The 20,723-nt window shown below is 30.0% G+C and overlaps 1 protein-coding gene across 2 annotated transcripts in view; it reads left to right on the forward strand.

The window, feature by feature from the left end:
- The first annotated feature begins 375 nt into the window (after nucleotides 1-375).
- The window catches only part of LOC111628507 (transmembrane 9 superfamily member 4-like), a 39,492-nt gene continuing 19,144 nt past the window's right edge, over nucleotides 376-20,723 (forward strand). Inside the window, exons 1-3 of one of the 2 annotated variants that reach the window (XM_023372308.1) lie at nucleotides 376-581; nucleotides 6,688-6,842; nucleotides 18,342-18,586. In XM_023372308.1, the coding sequence (XP_023228076.1) occupies nucleotides 18,346-18,586 (241 nt within the window). In that variant the 5' untranslated portion in view covers nucleotides 376-581; nucleotides 6,688-6,842; nucleotides 18,342-18,345. The remainder of the gene's footprint in view (nucleotides 582-6,687; nucleotides 6,843-18,341; nucleotides 18,587-20,723) is intronic. The other variant, XM_023372309.1, reaches the window with a different exon arrangement.

Here is a 20,723-nt window from a genome sequence, read left to right on the forward strand (position 1 = left end):
ATTCAAATATGTTTGAAAAATATTTAAATCTGAATATAATCAAATTAATTTAGTGCATTAATGCACTAAATTAATAATTTTATTTGAATATATAAAAATATTTATAAACGTTTAAAAATATTTTTTTTTCAAAAATTTACAGAAATAATGAATTTAAAAACATTTTTTTATTACTGTATTTACAAAATTCATCTTCCATATTCTATCATTGTTGACATCACGTGATTTAGTATTATATAACCTATGTAATAAATTAAACTATATTTTAATTTTATTTATCGAATTATATTAAATAATAAAATAATATTTGCTATAAATATTAGATTTTTTAGTAATATTATGTCATGACGATTTTCCAAAAACCAAACGTGAGGCTCATCATCAAAGATGGCGGATGTCGAGTGTTGAGAAGTTCGTGTATTAATGGTTGTTTGTGTAGAAAGGAGCGATTCTCTTAAAGATAATTATAAAATCTTTAATGAGCGAACTTTTTTCCATTTTCTCAAACAATTAATAAATTAGAAAAGGAAATAAATCTGCTTTGTAGATATTAGGTGAATCTTAGCTGATAGATATTAAATGTAAGTTGTTTTGCAGAAAAGATTGCTTTCATTTGAAATTATTTAATATATATATTTATTAATTAATTGCATTAAACAATAATTAAGTTCAAATACTATTTGTTTATTTGAAAAATTATTTAATTTATAAATCAATTGGGAAGAAGTTACTTTTAGGTGTTTTCTATGTATAAACATTGTAAATGAATGATCTAAAGTTAACTTCTACCTTTAAATGAATTATATTGATCATGTTTATTTTATACTCATTATTATTATTTCAGCCATTATATTCAAATGCGTGTGTTAATTTAGAATTGGTGAAGGCTGAGATGTGAACTCTGAATAAGGGATTATTGCCCCGTGTATGAACAAAAATTAAATGGAACCGTACCCGTATGTGTCCCTTTGTGAAGTATATGCCTTCAGAGGTTGCTTTTTACTGGGCTATTCGAAGCCGGTGTGGTCGCCTGAGCTAAATTGTTAAATGCGATGGTTTTGGTGGAGCAATGTGACTTCCGGTGTCGGGTGATCCGGAAGTGGGCCGTATCTGGTCGAGGTTGGCATGTAGATTCACGATTTCTTTGACTTTTATCTTTTATGGGTGTGGTCTACGACTCTGATAAAGTTCCAACTGTTTTGTTTGGAGGTGTAATTGTATCCAATAAAGACTTATTGTTAAAGGGCCACAGGTAGCCGAGTGGATAAAGCGCCAAATGTTAACAGTTGATCTGGGTTTGTGCCTTGCCTTGTGGAGTTTTCCAGGTTTTCTTCACATTAGTAATGTCTAAATAAAGGACTGGTTTATGTAGTATGCCCTCCCAAAGGCACTTCTCTCGGCTGATCGCCTATCTGTCTCATTGCCTTATACAAACAAAAACAAAAAATTTATTGTTAAATATAAAATTCCCCCATGGGTTTTGGCATATACTTGAAGTGCTTTAACAATTTTTTTTTTAGAATTGGCAGTTCTAGTTGTTATCATTTTTGTATTTTACTTTATGCAGTACAATCTTGACAATGTAATTATAATTAAAGGCCGTGTTGCTTTAAATGAGCAGAAAATTATTAATTTATTCTAAATGCTTTTATATTTCTTCAGATATAAAAGTGTTTCAGAATTTTTTTTAGAACATTTTAAAAATTAATGAAAAAGATGAAAATATTTAGAATAAGTGGCTGGTTTTTATTGCTTGTTTATTGTATTGTTGGATTGTAATGTTAAATGTGAATATAATTATCAGATAGTTTTACTTTCAAAGATGCAATCCTCTGTTCTATATTTCTAGTGAGATCATACACGTTGTAGGCTATGCATTATTTTGGAGACTGTAGTAGTAAGAGGATGCCGTGACGGTTCACATGTAGGTTCACAGGACATAAAACAGTTGGCAGAGCTAAAATGATGCTATTGTTAAGATTCATGCCACTGTCTGGGCCATAAAGTTAATTGGTTAATAAAACTGTAATTATTAAGAAAAGAGAATTATTTGCAATGAAGTTTTCATCTAGAGAAGAAATTTTTGTTTGTTTTAAGATACAAGCACATACAAAAAAGATCAGAAGTGATTTTTGAAATGAAAAAATTATATTATTAGATATAAAGTGAAAAAATTATAAAAGATTTAATAAAATTAAAAAAATTTAAAATAAATAATGAGGCCGGAAATTTAAATTAAAAAAACTGTTAAAAACATGAGACAAAAAACACTCAACCTATTCCGACTTTTAGAGATGATTAACACATTCAAACAGTACCTATAACAAAAAAGGAATTATTTATTCTCACTTTCATTATACAACTACATTACTTATCATATGCATTCCACCAAAATGATGATGCTTTTGCCTCTTCAGTGATACAATTCAGTGTATATCTACAAATCTATCCCAACATTCGTCAACATTAATGCCATTATTTAAATTAATATCATTTATATTTTTTTATTTATTGTTGAAAAATGCTCTTTAATGTTTTTCTTAACAATATTCTTTCTGCTACAATGAAAATACCACTGTTACGTCACAGTACTCAATCGGATAGTTGCCTGATGTTCTTTTACTCGTCTTTTGGGTAATCTCTTTGTTTCTCCTATATAATAATTATTATTTTTATAACCAGTTTAAATGCATTTTATGCTATTATAAAAATAAAACAAATTTTAGTATAGAAAAAATTTTCATTTTTTAACATCAAATATGTTAAAATATTAAGCAAACAATACTGGATTTTTGTTAAATTTATACTCTAATAACTCTTTATAACTGAAATTATTATTACTATTAATGAAACATTTGTTTCCTTTCTCTTTTAAATTACTAGCAAGTGCTAATTATAAAATTTGTAAATAATTTCTTAATCAAAAGTCTTTTGGAGATTATTTCTTTATCTGCTACTTATGCTCATATATTTTATATATACTTTAGGATTACAGGATGTTAATCAATTAATAACTAAAAACAATTCTTTTTAATTACAAATTAATGCTAGAGATGTTGCAAATCATTATATAACATTGATTTCAAATGAATAATTTATAGAACCAATTGTTTGAGTTAATCTTAATCTTCAAGTTAATTTTATTTTAAAATGCCTATCTGCAGAGTATTTTGCGTTTAATGACTCGTCAGCAATCATACATAAGAAATAATTCTCTGAATGATGATTTAGATTTTAATTTTTCTTTTATGGTTTTAAAACCTAAAAATGAAAACACGTTATACATCTGAAAATATAGTTAAAGTAAAATACAACTGGTTTCTTAGAACAAAAACATTATTGACATTTTAACACTTTTGAGCGAGTGAAGTGCATTCCGGCTGTAAGTCTGTAATGTCAATATTAAAGTTTTTAAAAGTTGAAGAACGTAGTTACATGTTTTTATATTTTAGAGTAAAATATTTGAAATTAAATAAACTCTAGAGTATTTTTGTTTAAAAATGACAGGTTGAAGCAAAGTTTCAAAAAGAAAAATGAATCTATGTACAGTAGTGTTACAATGACATTTTTGAATTGATTGTTATTTTTTTTAATGACTGATTTATAAAATAGTATATAAACTTTATTATTTTTGTTTTAAAATTTATTAAAATAGCTATTATGTACTCTACTTAAACTTGAATTTGATAAATGACACACAACTCAGATATACTGTATATTTTATCAGTTCACTGTCAGCTGATAAAATATAATGACACACACAAAAGTAAATTCCTGTTATGCATCATTTCTAATTTGTGTAAACACTTCAGTTACGTAATTAATTACAATACAAAATAGGTGGTATTAGATTATTCTCTTTGTATATAAGACAGATTTATTTTTAAAATATCAAATAAAATGTCTTAGTTTGGTAAACCTGTTATCTTGGGTATAAGCATCTAAACAGTTTTACCACAAGACATTATACGCAATTGTCTAGGGCAGTATTTTTTAACTCCAGTCCTCAAAAATATTTGATTGTACTGAAGCTGGTGCAGCTGATTACGGATGATATTTAATATGTACTTGTCTTAAATTAAAACATGCAGGAGGTGCAATAAAAATGTCTAGGAGCAAACTACAGTAGAGCATCGATTATCTGAATAAATTGGGGACTGGGAAAAATTGATTTTTCGGATAACCGATTATGTACGAAAAAATACATTATTAATATAGTATATTAGTATATCCCAATAATAGTATATTAATATATCCCATGTTTAAATTTTTCTCCGTTGTGTGTCGCTTTGCATTGAATTTTCATCGATGTTAAGCCTAACAAAAATTTTTATAATAATAACCGTGGCTATTGTATCTTTAAAAATTATTTCTTTACTTTGTACAAACAAAATAAATATATTGAAAAATATAAAAACAAAAAAAATTATACTTTAGAAGTTAATCTAGTATCAAAAACATTCAATTTAGCATGACACAGTCCGACTGGAACACTTTCGGTTAACTAACGTTTCGGTTGATCGGCACTCGGATAATCGACACACTGCTGTAATTCTAAAACTATATTCATGTAAAGATTGAATACACCACTCACAAAACCAATACCAGAATATGAAAAGAAAGTGAAAAATTTACTAATGTTTTCTTCTGTGAAATAGACATCCTTGGGTACAAACTGCTAGCAAAATAGTACATTGTTTGGATATCAACATCAAAAATGGAGCATGATGATCTGTTCACCTGTGTTTTCCATAAGGAGTCATATTCACCTGTATTTATACCTAACCTTTCACATGACCCTTATTGTCTCTGCTTTTTGATCACTGGCAAAAAAAGGTCCACACACATTGTTCAGAGCAAAGCGAAAAGGAAAACAAATTGTCTTGGATCAGGTCCTAGCAACAGCATGGATTCCTGTCCTCTTTGGTCAAACATCTCATAAAACAATATATAAATAAGGGGAACAGAACTATTATACAAGAAGAATGAAAGTTATCACATACAATGAAACACTTTCTAATATATATAGAGAAATTGCCAGGACAACTAAGGTGCGTGTAGCATATTGACACTCTCCAACAATCTTCTCTCTTATCAGAAAGGATAAAAACTATATACATGACTCATACTCTCCAGGGGTTTATGTCAAAAGGTTTTGTCATGAGGATGAAGGAACATGGATATTCCATAAGAAAAAAAGCTGACAACTACGGTGTTAGCGATGTATGCGGGTAATGAGGACATCTGGGTTGAACTACAGAATGCAAAATTGTTACACATGGTGTCGGATAAAGTACAACTCAAATACCTCGAGGCACTTGAGATCTATCATGCAATTAAACAGGGAGTCGCTATTAACTTCAAGAAAACAGATATGCTATCCACAGCATGATGTGCCATTTTTGAACTAGATTACACCGACAGAAACTCGCATTAATGATCATTTAAATTATGGAGGATGTTTATGTCATAGTAATTAACATGAAATTAATTGATTATTTATTTGTTTATTGTTTAAACAATATTTGTATTTTGAAATTATATCCCGTACATAGCATAATTTTAACGCAATGTATTCTAATTATGTAATCAGATTGAACTTTTAAAAAACATTCTATTTTTACTAGTTGTTTGTTCTGTATTGTTTGTACCTGAGGATGTCTATTTCACTTAGACGAAAATGTTAGTTAATTTTTCGTTTTCTTTTCATATGCTGGTGTTGGTTTTGTGAGTGATGTATTTATACAAACCCAGTTTTTGAGATATATTGAAGATGACTATTTGATTACTCATACATTTACTAAATTCTTAACTATTCTTTGAACTAAAGTGTTTAGATGTTTGAATGCTTGGAGATCTGAAGGAATGTCCAAATTGTTTTGAAAATATTAAATACTGTAGAGTTAATTTCAAAAGTAAGCATGCTTTTCAATTTATGAGATTATGTTAAAGCATTTTTTCAAGGTCTGAAAACGGCAAATGTTAAGAAATGAGAATGCAAGTAGACGGTTAAGATCCAAATGGTGCTTTTGTATTTTGTGTAAAATCAATTTAAAATAGCAGTATGATTAAATTAGGGATTGATGAGTCCTATTTATTAACAGAAATTGACTTTTTAATCTGTAACTTAATCTAAAGGTATTTAATGGCCTCCTTAAATTAGGGATCTTTAATTATTAATTCAAGGAGGTTTATATTACTTTAAAAAACTGCAGAAATTTTGTTCATAGTAGTTTAAAAGAGTAAAGTATAGGATTTGATTTTGTAGTTTTCAATCAATTTTTACTATTGTGGTATAAAATAAACTATAAAATGCAGTTAAATTTTATTGATTTATAAGAAATATAGGCGTATTATTTTCTAATTACTAAAATAATTTATTTTTCTCGCTTGAGAAAATAAAATTAATGACTTCAGCAGCAAAAAATCTTTGATGTGTTTTATTATTGTTAAATAATTATATCTTAAAATGTAATTAGATAAAGTATATTTAAGTAAAATTCAAATAATGTAAATGCTTTATATACATAATCAGTATAGCTATCTGTAGTTGTTTTGACTAATTAAGTATAAATATTGTTTGATTGTTTGAATTACATAGCTGTTTTTAATATATTTTTTTAAGATTGTGATAGTACGTTTTTTAAATCATACCTTATAGTAAACATCAATTTCTTTTATATCGAGGTTACCTCTAAGCTATGTCACTTGTGCACCTGATGCAGTTTGATCACCAGTTGGGTTGTTTGGGCAACTCGACAGCTGCTCGGAAGACAAGTTGCACACCTACTTTCCTGGAGAACACTGACAACAATATTCTTTGCAGACATAAAAATAAAAAAGTTTGTTTTATTTCTTAGCGCTTTTCTTGATAAAGTAGCACTTTAAGATAAATTGACTTCTGTTAATTGATTAATTACGATTATTTTAATATGATGACTAAAAAATTCTGTGTATCAAGTTGAATATGGAAATTTATCAAAATAGTTTAAAAATTGTTAAAATTGAATTATCTGCTTTTATTTCTACATAATGTTATAAGGTAAATATCTAATTGTACAGGATATCCAAAAAGTTACTGCGCAGTGAGAAATTTATAACAACATTAAAAATATAAGTATGGTATTGCATACCAGACCTGTAAGTTATATACAATATCATACAGTCAGCTGATACTGAATGAACAATTTACAGGTCTCATATGCAGTGCCATATATAACTTTAATGTCATTAAAATTTCTCGCTGCGCAATATCTTTTTGGACACCCTGTACAATCAATAACAAAATACTCTATTCAGAGCATGAAGTGAAAAATTATAAAAATCATCTAAGTATTTCTGGAAAAATTTTCTCTCATTTATCAGCATAAAACTAAATACAATATTTTAATTAATGAAGCATTTTTATTATTGCTTATTTAATGCTTAAAGATCCTGTCAATTCTGCTGTATTTGTGTTTTTAAAGTATTTCAATTATTAAATAATGTTTACATACCAAAATTAGTTTCTAATTTGACGTAAAACCCTTTTAAAATGCTTTTATAAATACTAATATAATACATAGCTGGTCACAAGTTTAAGAATTCCAAATTTTTGGAATTGGAACATCTGCAAATATGAAACAGATGATTTCACTGTAAATAAGTTAGTTAAATAAATTAATAAAATGAATGTTCATGGAAATGAGTGGTTATACTTGAATTTTAATAAAGTAATTTTTGTTAATTTATTAAAACTCTTTTCTTAATTAGTGCATGTACAAATAGAAATACGTGCATGGTTTATTCTAATAAAAGATGAAATATTCCACATTTAAACTTTACTAGAATATAAATAATTTTCTAATTAGTGTTTTCTTCACTTGCATAAAAATTGGATTGTGTAATGAATATTTATTTTGTAATCTGTATAGTTTTATGTCTAAAGATGCTGGTTATAATAACCAGGCCAACTGCTTATTAGAGATCGGGCTCTCCACTAATAATTTTATCAAACCGACCAAAATACTCACTGACAAAAAATATTTCGATTTACAAATTTTTTTATAATCTGAATTATTGTTATGAAGAAGAAAAGAAGAAAATATATTTATTATTGCATTTTACCATACTTGGGTCTGGCTCTCAGATAAATAGCACAAGGGACAGATTAGGCATACAAATATATGCAGTTGCTGCTAGTTAGCATGCTGGTGCACTAATCAGCACGAGTTTACAGAGCATCAGGGCAGCTTTGTCGGCTCTGTTTCCAGTGTGCTTTTAACTGTGTGTGGTGGTTTGCTTGTCATTACACATTCTGTAATTGAATATGTGAGCACTAAGTTTTGACTCTGTGGAGGACTTATTGCACACTATTGATTCAGTCAGAGAAATTGTACAGAAATGGGTGAATACTGGTTTATTATAACAATGAATCCTCCATATAACCAAAACTTAGTCCTCGCATATTCAATTATCGTAATTAAGGACAAAAAGCAAATCACAAAACGTTCTGTGATCTTTTGCAGTATATAGTTTTTGTTGATTCAATAGTTTGTAATTATTAGTTATTTTGCTAATTAATAGTGTAAACTTATATAAACAAATGAATAAACCATGTGCAAATAAGTATATTTATTGTATTATTATTTATGTTAAAATTCTGATTTTCTATGTTAAATTATTGTTAACTTGTTAAAGAACTTTTTTAAATCTGGCCCCACCGTTTTCTTGGTTTACAAATCTCCACTGATAGTTGTTTAATAATATAAACTATGGAAGTCAAACTATAAATAGTTAATGTGTTATTTATATGTAAAATTGGTTATATTTGTATAAAAACTGTTGTAGAAAAGTGTTAAAAGACTTATTATATAACCCAGCAATTATCATTTGTAGAATTATCATCTTGTTTTCTTAATTTTGTTATAAATAAAATACTAAATTGTGCATTAGAATGTTTTTACTTGTGTTTTATCTATCTGTACATGACCGATACAATGGAGCATAGTGTTTCTGTCTACAATATAGTTACGGTACTTATGTCCACAGTTCCTCCAAATTGGGTAATTGTACAGAAATTTTTAAGAATTGGACACTTAAAAAATAAATTACACAATGATTATGATAGTAGATAATAGCATTTTGTAATCATAAATCATCACAAACAACAGTTTTCTCTTTATTAGTGTCCTTTTGTACTTTGAAGCTGCTCTTGCTACAATGCCTGAATCATTCTGAGCAGCAGTTGCATTGCTTAGGGCAATGTTACTCAAAGATATCTTGACTTGTGCTTTGAGATCTTGGCATAGAGGAAACATTGTGTCCATTTTCAGTTTTTATGAAGTGGATTCATTTTTGTAACTAAAGCTTTTATCATATATAGATGAAGTATATAAGATGAGGTTAAAAAATTTATCACCAGTCTTAAGAAACGTTTATTCCATAAATTCAAGTTTATGGTTAACATGATGCAGCTAGCTTTTGAACATTGAATCTTGTATAAAATGAAAAAGAAAACGAATCTTGTGGTAAAAGGGATATAAATACAAAAATAAAAAACTTGATTCAGTGTAGCTTAATTCATATATAACTTTTCTAAAATATTTAGGTTTTTTTCAACTGTACTTGATGAAGTATAGCTCTTCAAAATAAATTGTAAATGAAAAAAATTGTACAATTAATAATTCACAGATATTGAAATATGCCTATTTAATATTTATGAGGAAGATCCATTCACAAGTATTTATTTATTGGCATTTACAAGTACAGCACTATTTAGGAGAATGATATATTGAAGGTTTGCATGTCTTGACTTAGGCTATGATATTCTATGTAAACTCAACATAAATAACTTTTACCTTTAATATTTTTTTAATTTAAATTTAAAGAATGTAACAAACAATTATTTATTGTAACATCACCATAATGCTGAGCTGCAATTTTTAATCATATTTTTAATTTATTTAATTTAAAGTATATACTCTCCAACTCAAATTAGTAGTGGCTTGCTCCTGTACATTATACTTTTCCTTTAACAATAGAATCGCACCTGTCATCTATCTAACACCTTTCAGAGAAAAATTTTTGAACTGAAATAATGTGACTTCCAGTTTGCATTGGAAATTTGTATATAGTTAATCAGGGCCTCCTGTCTCATCTTGTTTTTCATCTAACTAACTCCGTTCTTGAGATTAAGGAAAGATGGCACTATGACTGTTTGCCTGTCAGAATTGTGAACAACATTTTGCAACTACTGTTTATATCCGGAATTTGTTTTTAAAAAATTCATAATATGCACATTAAGGGGTCAGCAGTACCAAATTTTGCCCGAGCAGCTGAATTTTAAAGTTAAATTTTTTTTGAAGATTAAAACCACGTACTCAGGATAGTATATATACGAAATTTGCCTGAGATTTAACCAATAGTTCTTTCTAGGAAGAGCTCTAAATACTTTTCATGATTACTCTGTACATTGAACTGATTGATTCTGATAGCCAATAGATGCTTATTACAGTTGACCCCCCTATAATGCTGTTGATTATTTCGTCTTATGTGAATTCGATTTTATACTAGTCACTTAGATTTTACAAATATGTGAGCCATTCAGAGCCCGGCACATGTATTTATAAAATCTAAGTGACTCATACAAAATGGAATTTATATAAGACGAAATAATCAACAGTGTTATAGGGGGGTCGACTGTAATTAAAGAACATTTTTAGTTTATATTGAATCATTTTTATCTTATTAACAAAAATAGAATAATAATCTAAATCACTTGAGCAAGTTCAGATTCATGGTTGCAGGAAATAGAGTAAATGGATAAAAGCCCATTAGTGTCATTTAAAAGTTGGACAATAGTAATATTAACAATATTCAACAATCTGCCAGATTATCTATTGGGCCATATAAAGGCCATGTCTTAATATAGCCCAATAAATAATCTGACAGATTGTTTGGCAATACTAATTGAATTTGGCTGTCTTTGTGTCATTATTGCTAATCTTCCTTACCCCTTCTTCATCCCCTACCTTCGTCTTTTCAAAGGCTAAACCAACAGGTACAGCCTTCTAAACTTTTCAAGTATAGTAAAGTATAGTATATTTTCAACCTGGTTAATGGGTCATAGTTGGGCACATTAGAAATGAAGCGTGTGTTACAGCATGGCAGGTTGAGTAGACAAATAAAAGTTGAGGGGGTGGGGCTAACACATCATCCATTGTTGTTACAACTCCGTCTCCTTGATTATTTTATTTTGTTTATTTATATATAATAAACTTCCGAAGCTCGATGCTTTGACATTCTACCAAACGATTGTTGTAATTAATCGGGCTACTCAATAGATATCATAAAATGTGAATGACCAGAAAGATTTATAATTTGGCTGACAATTTGATAAATTGTCAGCCAAATTGTCTCATGGTTAAAATTAATTTTGCTGGAAAATTTTAATTTTATGGTAACATTAATTAGATTTATATTGATTAGCACCCATAAAATGAATCTGAAAATTACATTAATAATATCAGGAGATTTAGTAAGGGAAGAAGAAAGAGAACTTATGCCCCATTGCTGGATAAGAAAGGAATAATAAATAATTTAAAAACTTGCCAAAATTAAATTGAATGTTTTGCTGATAAAAATGTTTAAAAAATTGCTGCTCTATTTGTTATCGGTGTATTCCGTTGAGGGTTGTGTATATACAATAGACGACATACTTGTGGACATTCTGTAAAACTACTGCAAATGTGGAAATTTTGAAATAGAGTTGAAATACAGGGCATAACAAAAGTTTCTGGTACAGCTGTTATTTTGAAATTGTACTTATTCCTCTGAATCAATTATGCAAAAATTGGAATAAATATCATTTATTATTCCTAAACAGTGTAAATATATTAATAGTTGGTATGTCCATCATTTTGACTTGGGCATTCTATATGTTGCCAAAAATTTTCATCAAATTTAAATAGGTATGAAGGAGTATATGTAAGGAGTTGCAATTTGGCACAGAGTATTTGGTGCCCAAATCATGTGCACACAAAAAAAACCAGACTTGTAGGTAGGTAGTCGGGACTGAGGATAGTCAAAATAAAATACAAAATGGCAACATCTTTCTACAAACAGGTGCTAGTGCAAGATTTGCACATGCATTGCTCGTTGGAAAGTTGGAAATGCAAACGTTGCAAAATCGAATTTTGACAAACAAATCTTTGAAAAAACCCATTTATCTGTTCCATGTTATTCCTGACATATCTCTGGTTGCGATCTGCTGATCTTGACCGGTTAACCGAGATATCTTGTTTCAGCATCAGAATGTTTTTGAAACTATATGGTGCTAGTTATAATTTTATATTAAAACTAACTTCTGAATTATAATTTTTTTTTTTTACATTTATTAATATATTTATTTTGTTTGTGCAAAATAAAAAAATAATTTTGGACAATACAATAGCCACGATTATTTTTGTCAAAAACAGGAAATTTTTGTTAGGCATCGACAAAAATTTAACCCAGGGGAGCATGCAATGAAGAGAAATTTCGACATTGGATAGGTTAATTTCATCAAAAATGCCTCATGGTCGTGGCCCTGGCTGAGGCTGGCAAAATTTGAATGATCACACTCAAAACCAGTGATACCAAAAAAGATTGGAGAATGAGAACGAGACTCGCCATGAGCATCAAAGTGATTCTGCTTATCATAGCCAAGAACAGGCCCATGACAATGCAACCCATCGTAACCACGGCGGCAACTAAGTCCTCTGTAATCTACGCTGGGACTCTGAGTACTTGTGTCAACTTTTCCTGATTGGAGAGTGCTCATTTTTCTCTTTTCCTTAGAAAACAGTGTCCCAAAAATGGCTTTGGCATTTTACTTTTACCTAATATATAGTAAATAAAACTATATATTGGCAACTACATTAATTTTAAAACAAAGACAATTTAAAATGATGATTATTTTATTATGCAAATGTTTACTCTATTAATTTCTGTTTGTAAATATTCTATGTTCTAAAATTTTAAATTATTTCATTTTTTTTTTATGTTCTGTAAATTATCTGATACAAAATTATTCTGTTGCAAAAGTTTTTTATGGCTCTAAAGATTAAAATTCTCTTCCAAATGTTTTGTGATATGTGTAATGTAGAGTTGTAATTTTTAAATAAAATATCTACATTAACAAAAGTTTTTAACACTTAATTCATATAGAGATTTGTTCTACGTGTGTCTGTGTGCCTGTACATGTGTGCATTTTTAGAGTAATTCAAATAAACTAATGTACTCTAGTGAGTGACAGTGAATGGTTGTCTCTTTAATCCGAAAATGTTTCTCTCGGTAGACTATCTTACAGCAAGTCAGGTCCAGAAACTCTTTTATTGTATTTTCAATTCATATGCATTTCGAACTGGTTTCATTTTCCAGTTCCTCTTCAGTGCTCTTCAATTACAATTACTGAATTATAATTACAGATATTGTGTTTACAAAAATTCAAAAAATTAAACATTGTAGAGATGTCAAATAACATAACGGAACACTTATTACTAGTACCTTTGAGAATTTTACACCCTTCTTTTTTCCGAGTTACATTCATACGGTACTTGTATTTATCACATGAAATTATCTTTCTTGGTATAAAACGTAATATGTTTAAACCATTTCTATAAATAATAGTAATACAATTATAAAACCTATTTACAAAATAATAAATACAGTAGAGCCTCGATTATCCGACTCAATTTTTCCTCTTAACGGTAATTATGTGTGTAAAACTTAATATAATGTAAATATTGCTAAAAAATAAAAGTTCAATTATAAACTCAGTGAATTTTTTTTTTACAAAAAAATATACATAGAAGTTTTTTCTCTCTTTCCAATGTCATTTAAAAAAAATATATTCTATTAAACAGTAGTTATGTGTGGTATAAATTCATCAATAGTAATTCATACACAATAACTTGGACACTCATATAACACTTGGTGTTTATGTTTTTACAAATAATTTACTTGTTTATTGTTACGCCCTCTATAATTTCATACCATTGTTTTTCATATATTTACAAGATTATTTTTATTATGTTTTATGATTTCAATATGTTCTTTAAATTTTCTTTTATATATATTTTTCTCACTGTGTAGGATTTTAATATTATTTCTATCAATATTACAATTACTATTTTTAATATGGTTATACCAAGGAGAGTTGTTATATTTTAGTCTAATGGCCGCTTTATGTTCTTTGATTCGTGTTTCTAAAGTTTGACCTGTTTCACCTATATAGTTTTTTGGATTTTGGCAATTACAGTTTATTTTATAGACAACGCCTGTTTTTTTCAATATATCACTATTAGTTTTATATGTTTTTGATTTATTAATGTGTATTTTCTGTGAAATTTTGTTGGTCAAAGTTGGTCTACCGAGAGAAGCATTTTCGGATTAAAGAGACAACCATTCACTGAATGAATATACAGCTACAATTAGTAAATTCAACATAATGTACTCTATATCATACCTCATTCAATTTTATGATTTTTACCTTCAGTTTGTTAACATTGTTTTTGAACTTTTAGATTATAAAACTATTAAAAATCCTACTTTATTGGAGTCGTTGGGCATTGTTAATTTAATGTACTTCTCGACCCAAGTACATTTTGACTGTCAAAATCCATTGCCAAGAGCACTGGTCTAGTGAGATCCAGTGCACTGTGGCATTTCAAAAATTGCTCCAGATGAGAAATATGGTAAATATTTTTCCACTATACATGGTAGAGGCCAAATGTTTTGGTCCTAACTATGTTTTAGATGTTATAGATATAAAACAATGATGTCATTTTTCAATATAGTTGTCTTGCAGTTCAACACACTTATTACATCTTGGAGTTCACATTTCAATACCCTTGAAAAAATAGTCTGCAGTTTTGTCTGCAAAATGCTCATAAATTGCCTCCTGCAACTCTTCGTCACTATTTTGAAGATCTTTTTTTGAGTTTTGGATACAGATAATCACCACTAAGAGCCGGATCCAGATCCAGTTTTAGGATTGATGGTCAAGTTCCTTGAACCCACACTCTCTTACAGCAGCCTTGGCAATGGCAGCTGTATGCACTGGGCTGCAATTTTTAATTTATTTACCAGGTGTATAAGCTTAAATCTGCTGTTTTTTAGTCAGAAAAACACACGTTTTTTTCATAGAAAGCAAAAACAAATTTATTCAAAGTACTTCCCCTCATTAGCAACACATTTTTTTCCATCTCTTGGGCAATGTGTGGATACCACACCAAAAAAAATTTCTTCTCTTTTGAGGCAAAGCACTCGTCAAGCCATTATTGGACGTCTTTGTAAGAATCAAAGTGCTGCTCAGCGAGTGTGTGGCCCATCGATGAAAACAGGTGATAGTCAGAAGGGGCCAGGTCTGGTGAATAAGCAGGATGGGTAGCACTCCCAGTTGAGTGTCTCCAAGTAGTTTTGAACCAATGTTAACGCTTGCAATGGTGTGTTGTGGAGGAAAATCAGCTTGTGTCTTTGCTGATAATCCGGCCTTTTTACATGCAGAGCACAGTGCAATTTGATCAGTTGTTGTTGGTAGCAGTAGGCATTGACAGTTTCACCAGGTTTCAACAGCTTATAGTAGATAATACCCTGCTGATCCCACCAAACACACAGCATTGTCTTCCATCTGAAGCGATTTGGTCTTGAGGATCTTGTTGGTCATGGAATTGTCTGGAAGTCAGAAGAATACCTTTAGCAATTTCCAGATAGTGGCAGCTTGATGTGGAGGGGTGTTATTCAGTTGAAACATGCCATCTCCTGCTGGGCACTTGAAGCTGATGAATGGTCATAGATGGTCAGTTAACTGAATCACATTACCAGATTTTGCCCGCTGACCATCTATAACCATTCTGGTAATAGATCAAAATCTGGTAATGTGATTCAGTTAAATGACCTTTCTAGATACACCATACCATTACAGAGCCACCTTTACTTGAATAGGGTCAACCTGACCATGACTTCATGCTGTTGACACCACACCTTCAGCCATCTAGCCACCTGGTAAATCTAGAAACATGATTCGTTGGCCCATTTGTTGCTAAGTTGCTAAGTGTTGTATACAAGGAGTCTGTTGCTTAGGTCCGTACTAGCCACGAGTGATGTGCAGTCAACAGTGGCACCCAGGTAGGGTGATGACCATTGTAGCAAGGTTTACACCATGAATATTGCACTATTTGTACACATTGTAGTGGATCAGATTAGAGTCTAATGTCTCTCACAATCTAGGATAGTCTACACCCACCATGGTCATCAGTAGCTTGTGGCCTGTCTCCATTTGCTTACCAAGCACTGGTCCATACCAGTGCTTGGTGATATTGCAGCATATTTCATGGTATACCAACAATACATTCTTGATACTGTTGCCTTCAAAAATCTAGAGTTGCTTCCAATTGGGAAAATGAATATCCCATCTGCATAGCACCATCAATACATCCACAATCAAAGTTAGAAATATCAGCTTGTTTACTCCTCTTGGTCACTTTTTATGTAGTCACAAAGCTGAGATAGATGCTTATTTATATTATCAGAATGATTTGTATATACTCATCTGTACACAACAGGCAGAGTGGTGTATCCTCACTGCAACCTGACTCTGTTTTGTCCCATCAATCAAAATAAAATGTAGTATAGTGATGTTTGTAGCACTCAAAATGCTGTCAAATTGCAACTGCATTATTATAATTTGTAGTTCACCAAACAGCAATGTAAACAGACAGGAATGTCATACACAGTCTCTCATGTAACTATTCTACTGTGTTTTTGTATTACAACAACAGCCATAGACAATACATAAAGGAATGATGAATGAATATGGCCATGTTCTAATAAAACTATTTTATAGAACCAAAATTTGAATTTCATATATATATATTATATATATACAGTAATACCTCGACTTACGCTACCTGGAGTTATGCGATTTTCAAATCTCGTCGATTCGTTTTTTGTTTGAGCGCCACAAAACTCTCGATTACTCACTCCTCCCACACTATTGTTCAGCTTACATGTTCAGACATGTCGCGCAGAATCGACACATAGCTACAATTTATTTTGTGTTATTTATTTCTGTGTTTGTTATATCTACGGAGACTTGAGAGACACTATGTGGTGATTTCTTGTAACCGTAAATGAATCAAAAGATGAGATAAGATTAACGAGAACACTTATTAGCTTACATACATCCGATTTGGATTTTACACAAATTGCGAAATTATACCCCAACTTACACGAATTCAACTTACGCGGTTATTGCTCGGTCCCACCTATCGCGTAAGTTCAGGGTATTACTGTATGTTATAAAATATTATTACTATTAACTTTTTCAACCAGTTAAAAATGTGAAAAAAATTCTTAGATTGTGAGCTATAGTTTGCCAACTGTATTAAGTACTCATTTCTCATAGATTTCTAATTATTAAAATTATATCGTTCAAAAGTTAAAAATCTTTTTAAGTTTTGAACTGTAGTTTTAAAGTTAGTGTAAGAAATGTTTGTTTTGTGCTCATTATGAAAAGAACACTTCTCAAAACTTTGTTTGGGCCCAGATCATGGGTTGTTGAAAGAAAGAGATGAGGCCCAATGTATGCATATCAAAACCACTTACAAAAAATTTGTTAATTCTAACTGGATCTACAAACATGGATCCACAGCAATAGGCTGACACCTTCTTTACTGTTTCATCCATCTGGCCATCCGTGCACAATGCCAGGCCTTGCAAAACAGACTTCTTTCAAAAACTTTGCACACAATACAAAGTTTTTGAAAGAAGTGACATAAATTTTTGGCAAATACTTCAATTAACGAGCAATTATTTTTGTTTGGACCTCTCGGGCTTCCTTAGGCTTTGACAATTTCATTTTGATTGTTAAATGGTCTAATGATTTCATTCTGTTTTTATAGAAATCAACAAAAGTGTTTCAAGTGGAACAATTCATTTGTTAATTAAAATATTAAAAATTTGTAAAATTAGTACAAATGTTAATTTATATTCTGACATGTCTCTATATTGTTTTACATATAAATGAACAGGACAAATTGGAACATTGTCTGTTTTCATAAATGCCAGCTGTTTGTGCTGTGAATTGTATTTGTATCTATTGGAAAAATTGAGGTCGGAGGTGTAATTTGTAATGTTTAAAAATGTACTTTTTATATACTTAAATGTTCATTTATTATCTTTTCTTAGGTAAAATTAAATTATTTATTATTATTTTTTATAGAGTTTACTGCCAATACACAAATTATTAATATAATTATATATTATTATTTAAATTTGTTTATATTTAAAATCTTGACATTTTGTTTTCCTTCTTTCAGAAATATGGAATCAATTATAATTGTCTTCATAAAAAAGATCATTTTCCTTTTGATCGTCGAGCACTTTGGAAAAGTTTCTTCGTTTTACGTGCCGGGAGTCGCACCGGTCGAGTTTATGAAAAATCAGCCCATCGAAGTCAAAGCTGTAAAGATGACAAGCACGCAGACTCAGTTGCCTTACGATTACTATTCTCTTCCGGTGTGTCGGCCGAAAAATGGCACGATTTATAAATCTGAGAATCTCGGTAAGTTATTTTGTTTATTATGGCTTTGAATTTTTAAAACACTTGGTCTTTCAAAAAGAATGCTACCATTTTAAATTATTGTAATTATGTTAAACATCATCCAAGTTTCATATTTACCCATTACTGTTTCTCAGTATGTGTACCTCATGTTACATGGCACGCATCCAACCGATACTCAAATTCTTCCCGTGATTGCTACAGCATATCCATTGTTACTCCTTCTGTAGCAGCCACGAGTGATTCTGACTTTGCAGAACACAAAATGCCTACTCTATGGAAAGTCACTGTTTTTCTTTGTTGTGCTTTCTTTTGTAATAGACAAGGATACATTTGATTGCAGATGGGAGGCAAAACTCAGATGGTTACTCTGTAAATTGGTGTATCTCACATACTTCTTGGATAATATAAAATTATAGCTTTCATTTTGTAAGATTCTGTATTTATGATATTAACTTATAATATTTTTATTAAAAAGTAGGTCATTGACATTAAAATTGTTTACATGTTCAAAGAGTGATTAGTTTCAAAATTGAATTAAATATATTTAGTTCAGTTTTGAAATTAATTACTCTTTGAACATTCCTGTACACTAGAAAGCAATATATAAATTCATTTTAAAAATATACATAATTTTAAAACACACATAAGGACAAATACATTTGATGTTTTCCTAATATGTCTTGTTCAAACACAGTTACACATCAGCAGAGTTGACTTTTCTTTCAAAAGTGTCTGTAAAAAACAGTGATTTTGCTGACTTTTAACTTTGGTCCTATAGACAGAGATCTTTGTTTTTGTTTTTTTTTTTTTAAAGCTTGCCAATAATTGTGAAAAAATAGCCCGATTTAATTACGACAATTGTTTGGTTTATTATTACTTCTATCAAATTAATTACATAAAATGTTAAAGATTAATTTGTATTTTAATGTAATTTTATAATAGATTTAAAGAACTACGTGAATTCTTCTCTCTCTAAACACATTCAAAAAATGCTGTAACTGTTTTGTAGCTCATTGTTTTAATGTCTGTAAATACACATCTATAGATTTCTGAAGATGAAGCTGAAGATCTTTGAAAGCACTTAATGCAATACAATACTGAATTTTGCCTGTATGATTGGATAATGATAATTTTCCAACTGATATTGATATTTCCATCCATACACCGAAAGCTCAATGGTTTATAGAACAGGCATGGGCTAGTCTATTCATATTTATTACACTTTGGATTATTAAAGAGGCCATTAAACATTTACATGTTCTGGTTTAGAAGCACAAGTATTTCCAGTGTTTTTTCCACTGAAACAAGAGTTTGTCTGTGTAGATGTTTGCTACAGTACTAAATAACTATTCTGATGGGACAGTAGAAGTGTGCAAGTAGTCATTTTCTTGCCTGCTTGACTTTCACCACTATAGCATTTTCCCTTTTGAAACTATACATGGATTCTCTACCATCTTCAGTTTCCTACAGTCCCTAGATATATAGAATTGTACATTCTTTTGCACTGGCAAAACACTGCCTATTGGTCATTTTTTATGCCAGCTGGTTCAACTTTGTTTGTTATACTTTGTCTGTTCTGTTTAGATTAAAAATGTTGTGCTGTTGGATTTTCAAATTGCACCAAAAAAGGTTTTGAGTCATTAAAACTTCCTTGAGGACCCAAAAATTTGAAAAAAAGAGAGAAAGGTTACAAAATATAGGAAGAAAAGTATTCTATCAGATCAAACGTTTGTTGTTCCAAGATTATATTGTTGTTAAGCATGATAAACACACACAGACACAGTTTATTTGGTATTTGTTTATTGATGAACAAATGCATGAAGGCACACTTGGCTATAACCACAAAAGCATTTTTTTCGTTTGACAAATCATTTCATATTGTATGATAGCTCATTTTTACAGTTTAATCACTTCATCATCATTTCTTTTGTAATCATTGATATTTAGGGTATTAAAATGGATGATTAGTTTTACAAAAAGATATATTTCTTGAGACTATACATTCAGGATGAGTCATGTATAGTCTCATAGTCTCAAGAAATATATTTTTTTGTAAAAGTAAATTCATCCTGGCAAATTTTTTAAAAAGGATAATTAGTTATTGTTGGGTTGGTTGTTTTTGCACGTGTGAAAACCT

This window comes from Centruroides sculpturatus, unplaced genomic scaffold, assembly GCF_000671375.1.
Source record: "Centruroides sculpturatus isolate CEXI.00-Female unplaced genomic scaffold, Cexi_2.0 scaffold615, whole genome shotgun sequence".
Taxonomy (NCBI): Eukaryota; Metazoa; Arthropoda; class Arachnida; order Scorpiones; family Buthidae; genus Centruroides; species Centruroides sculpturatus.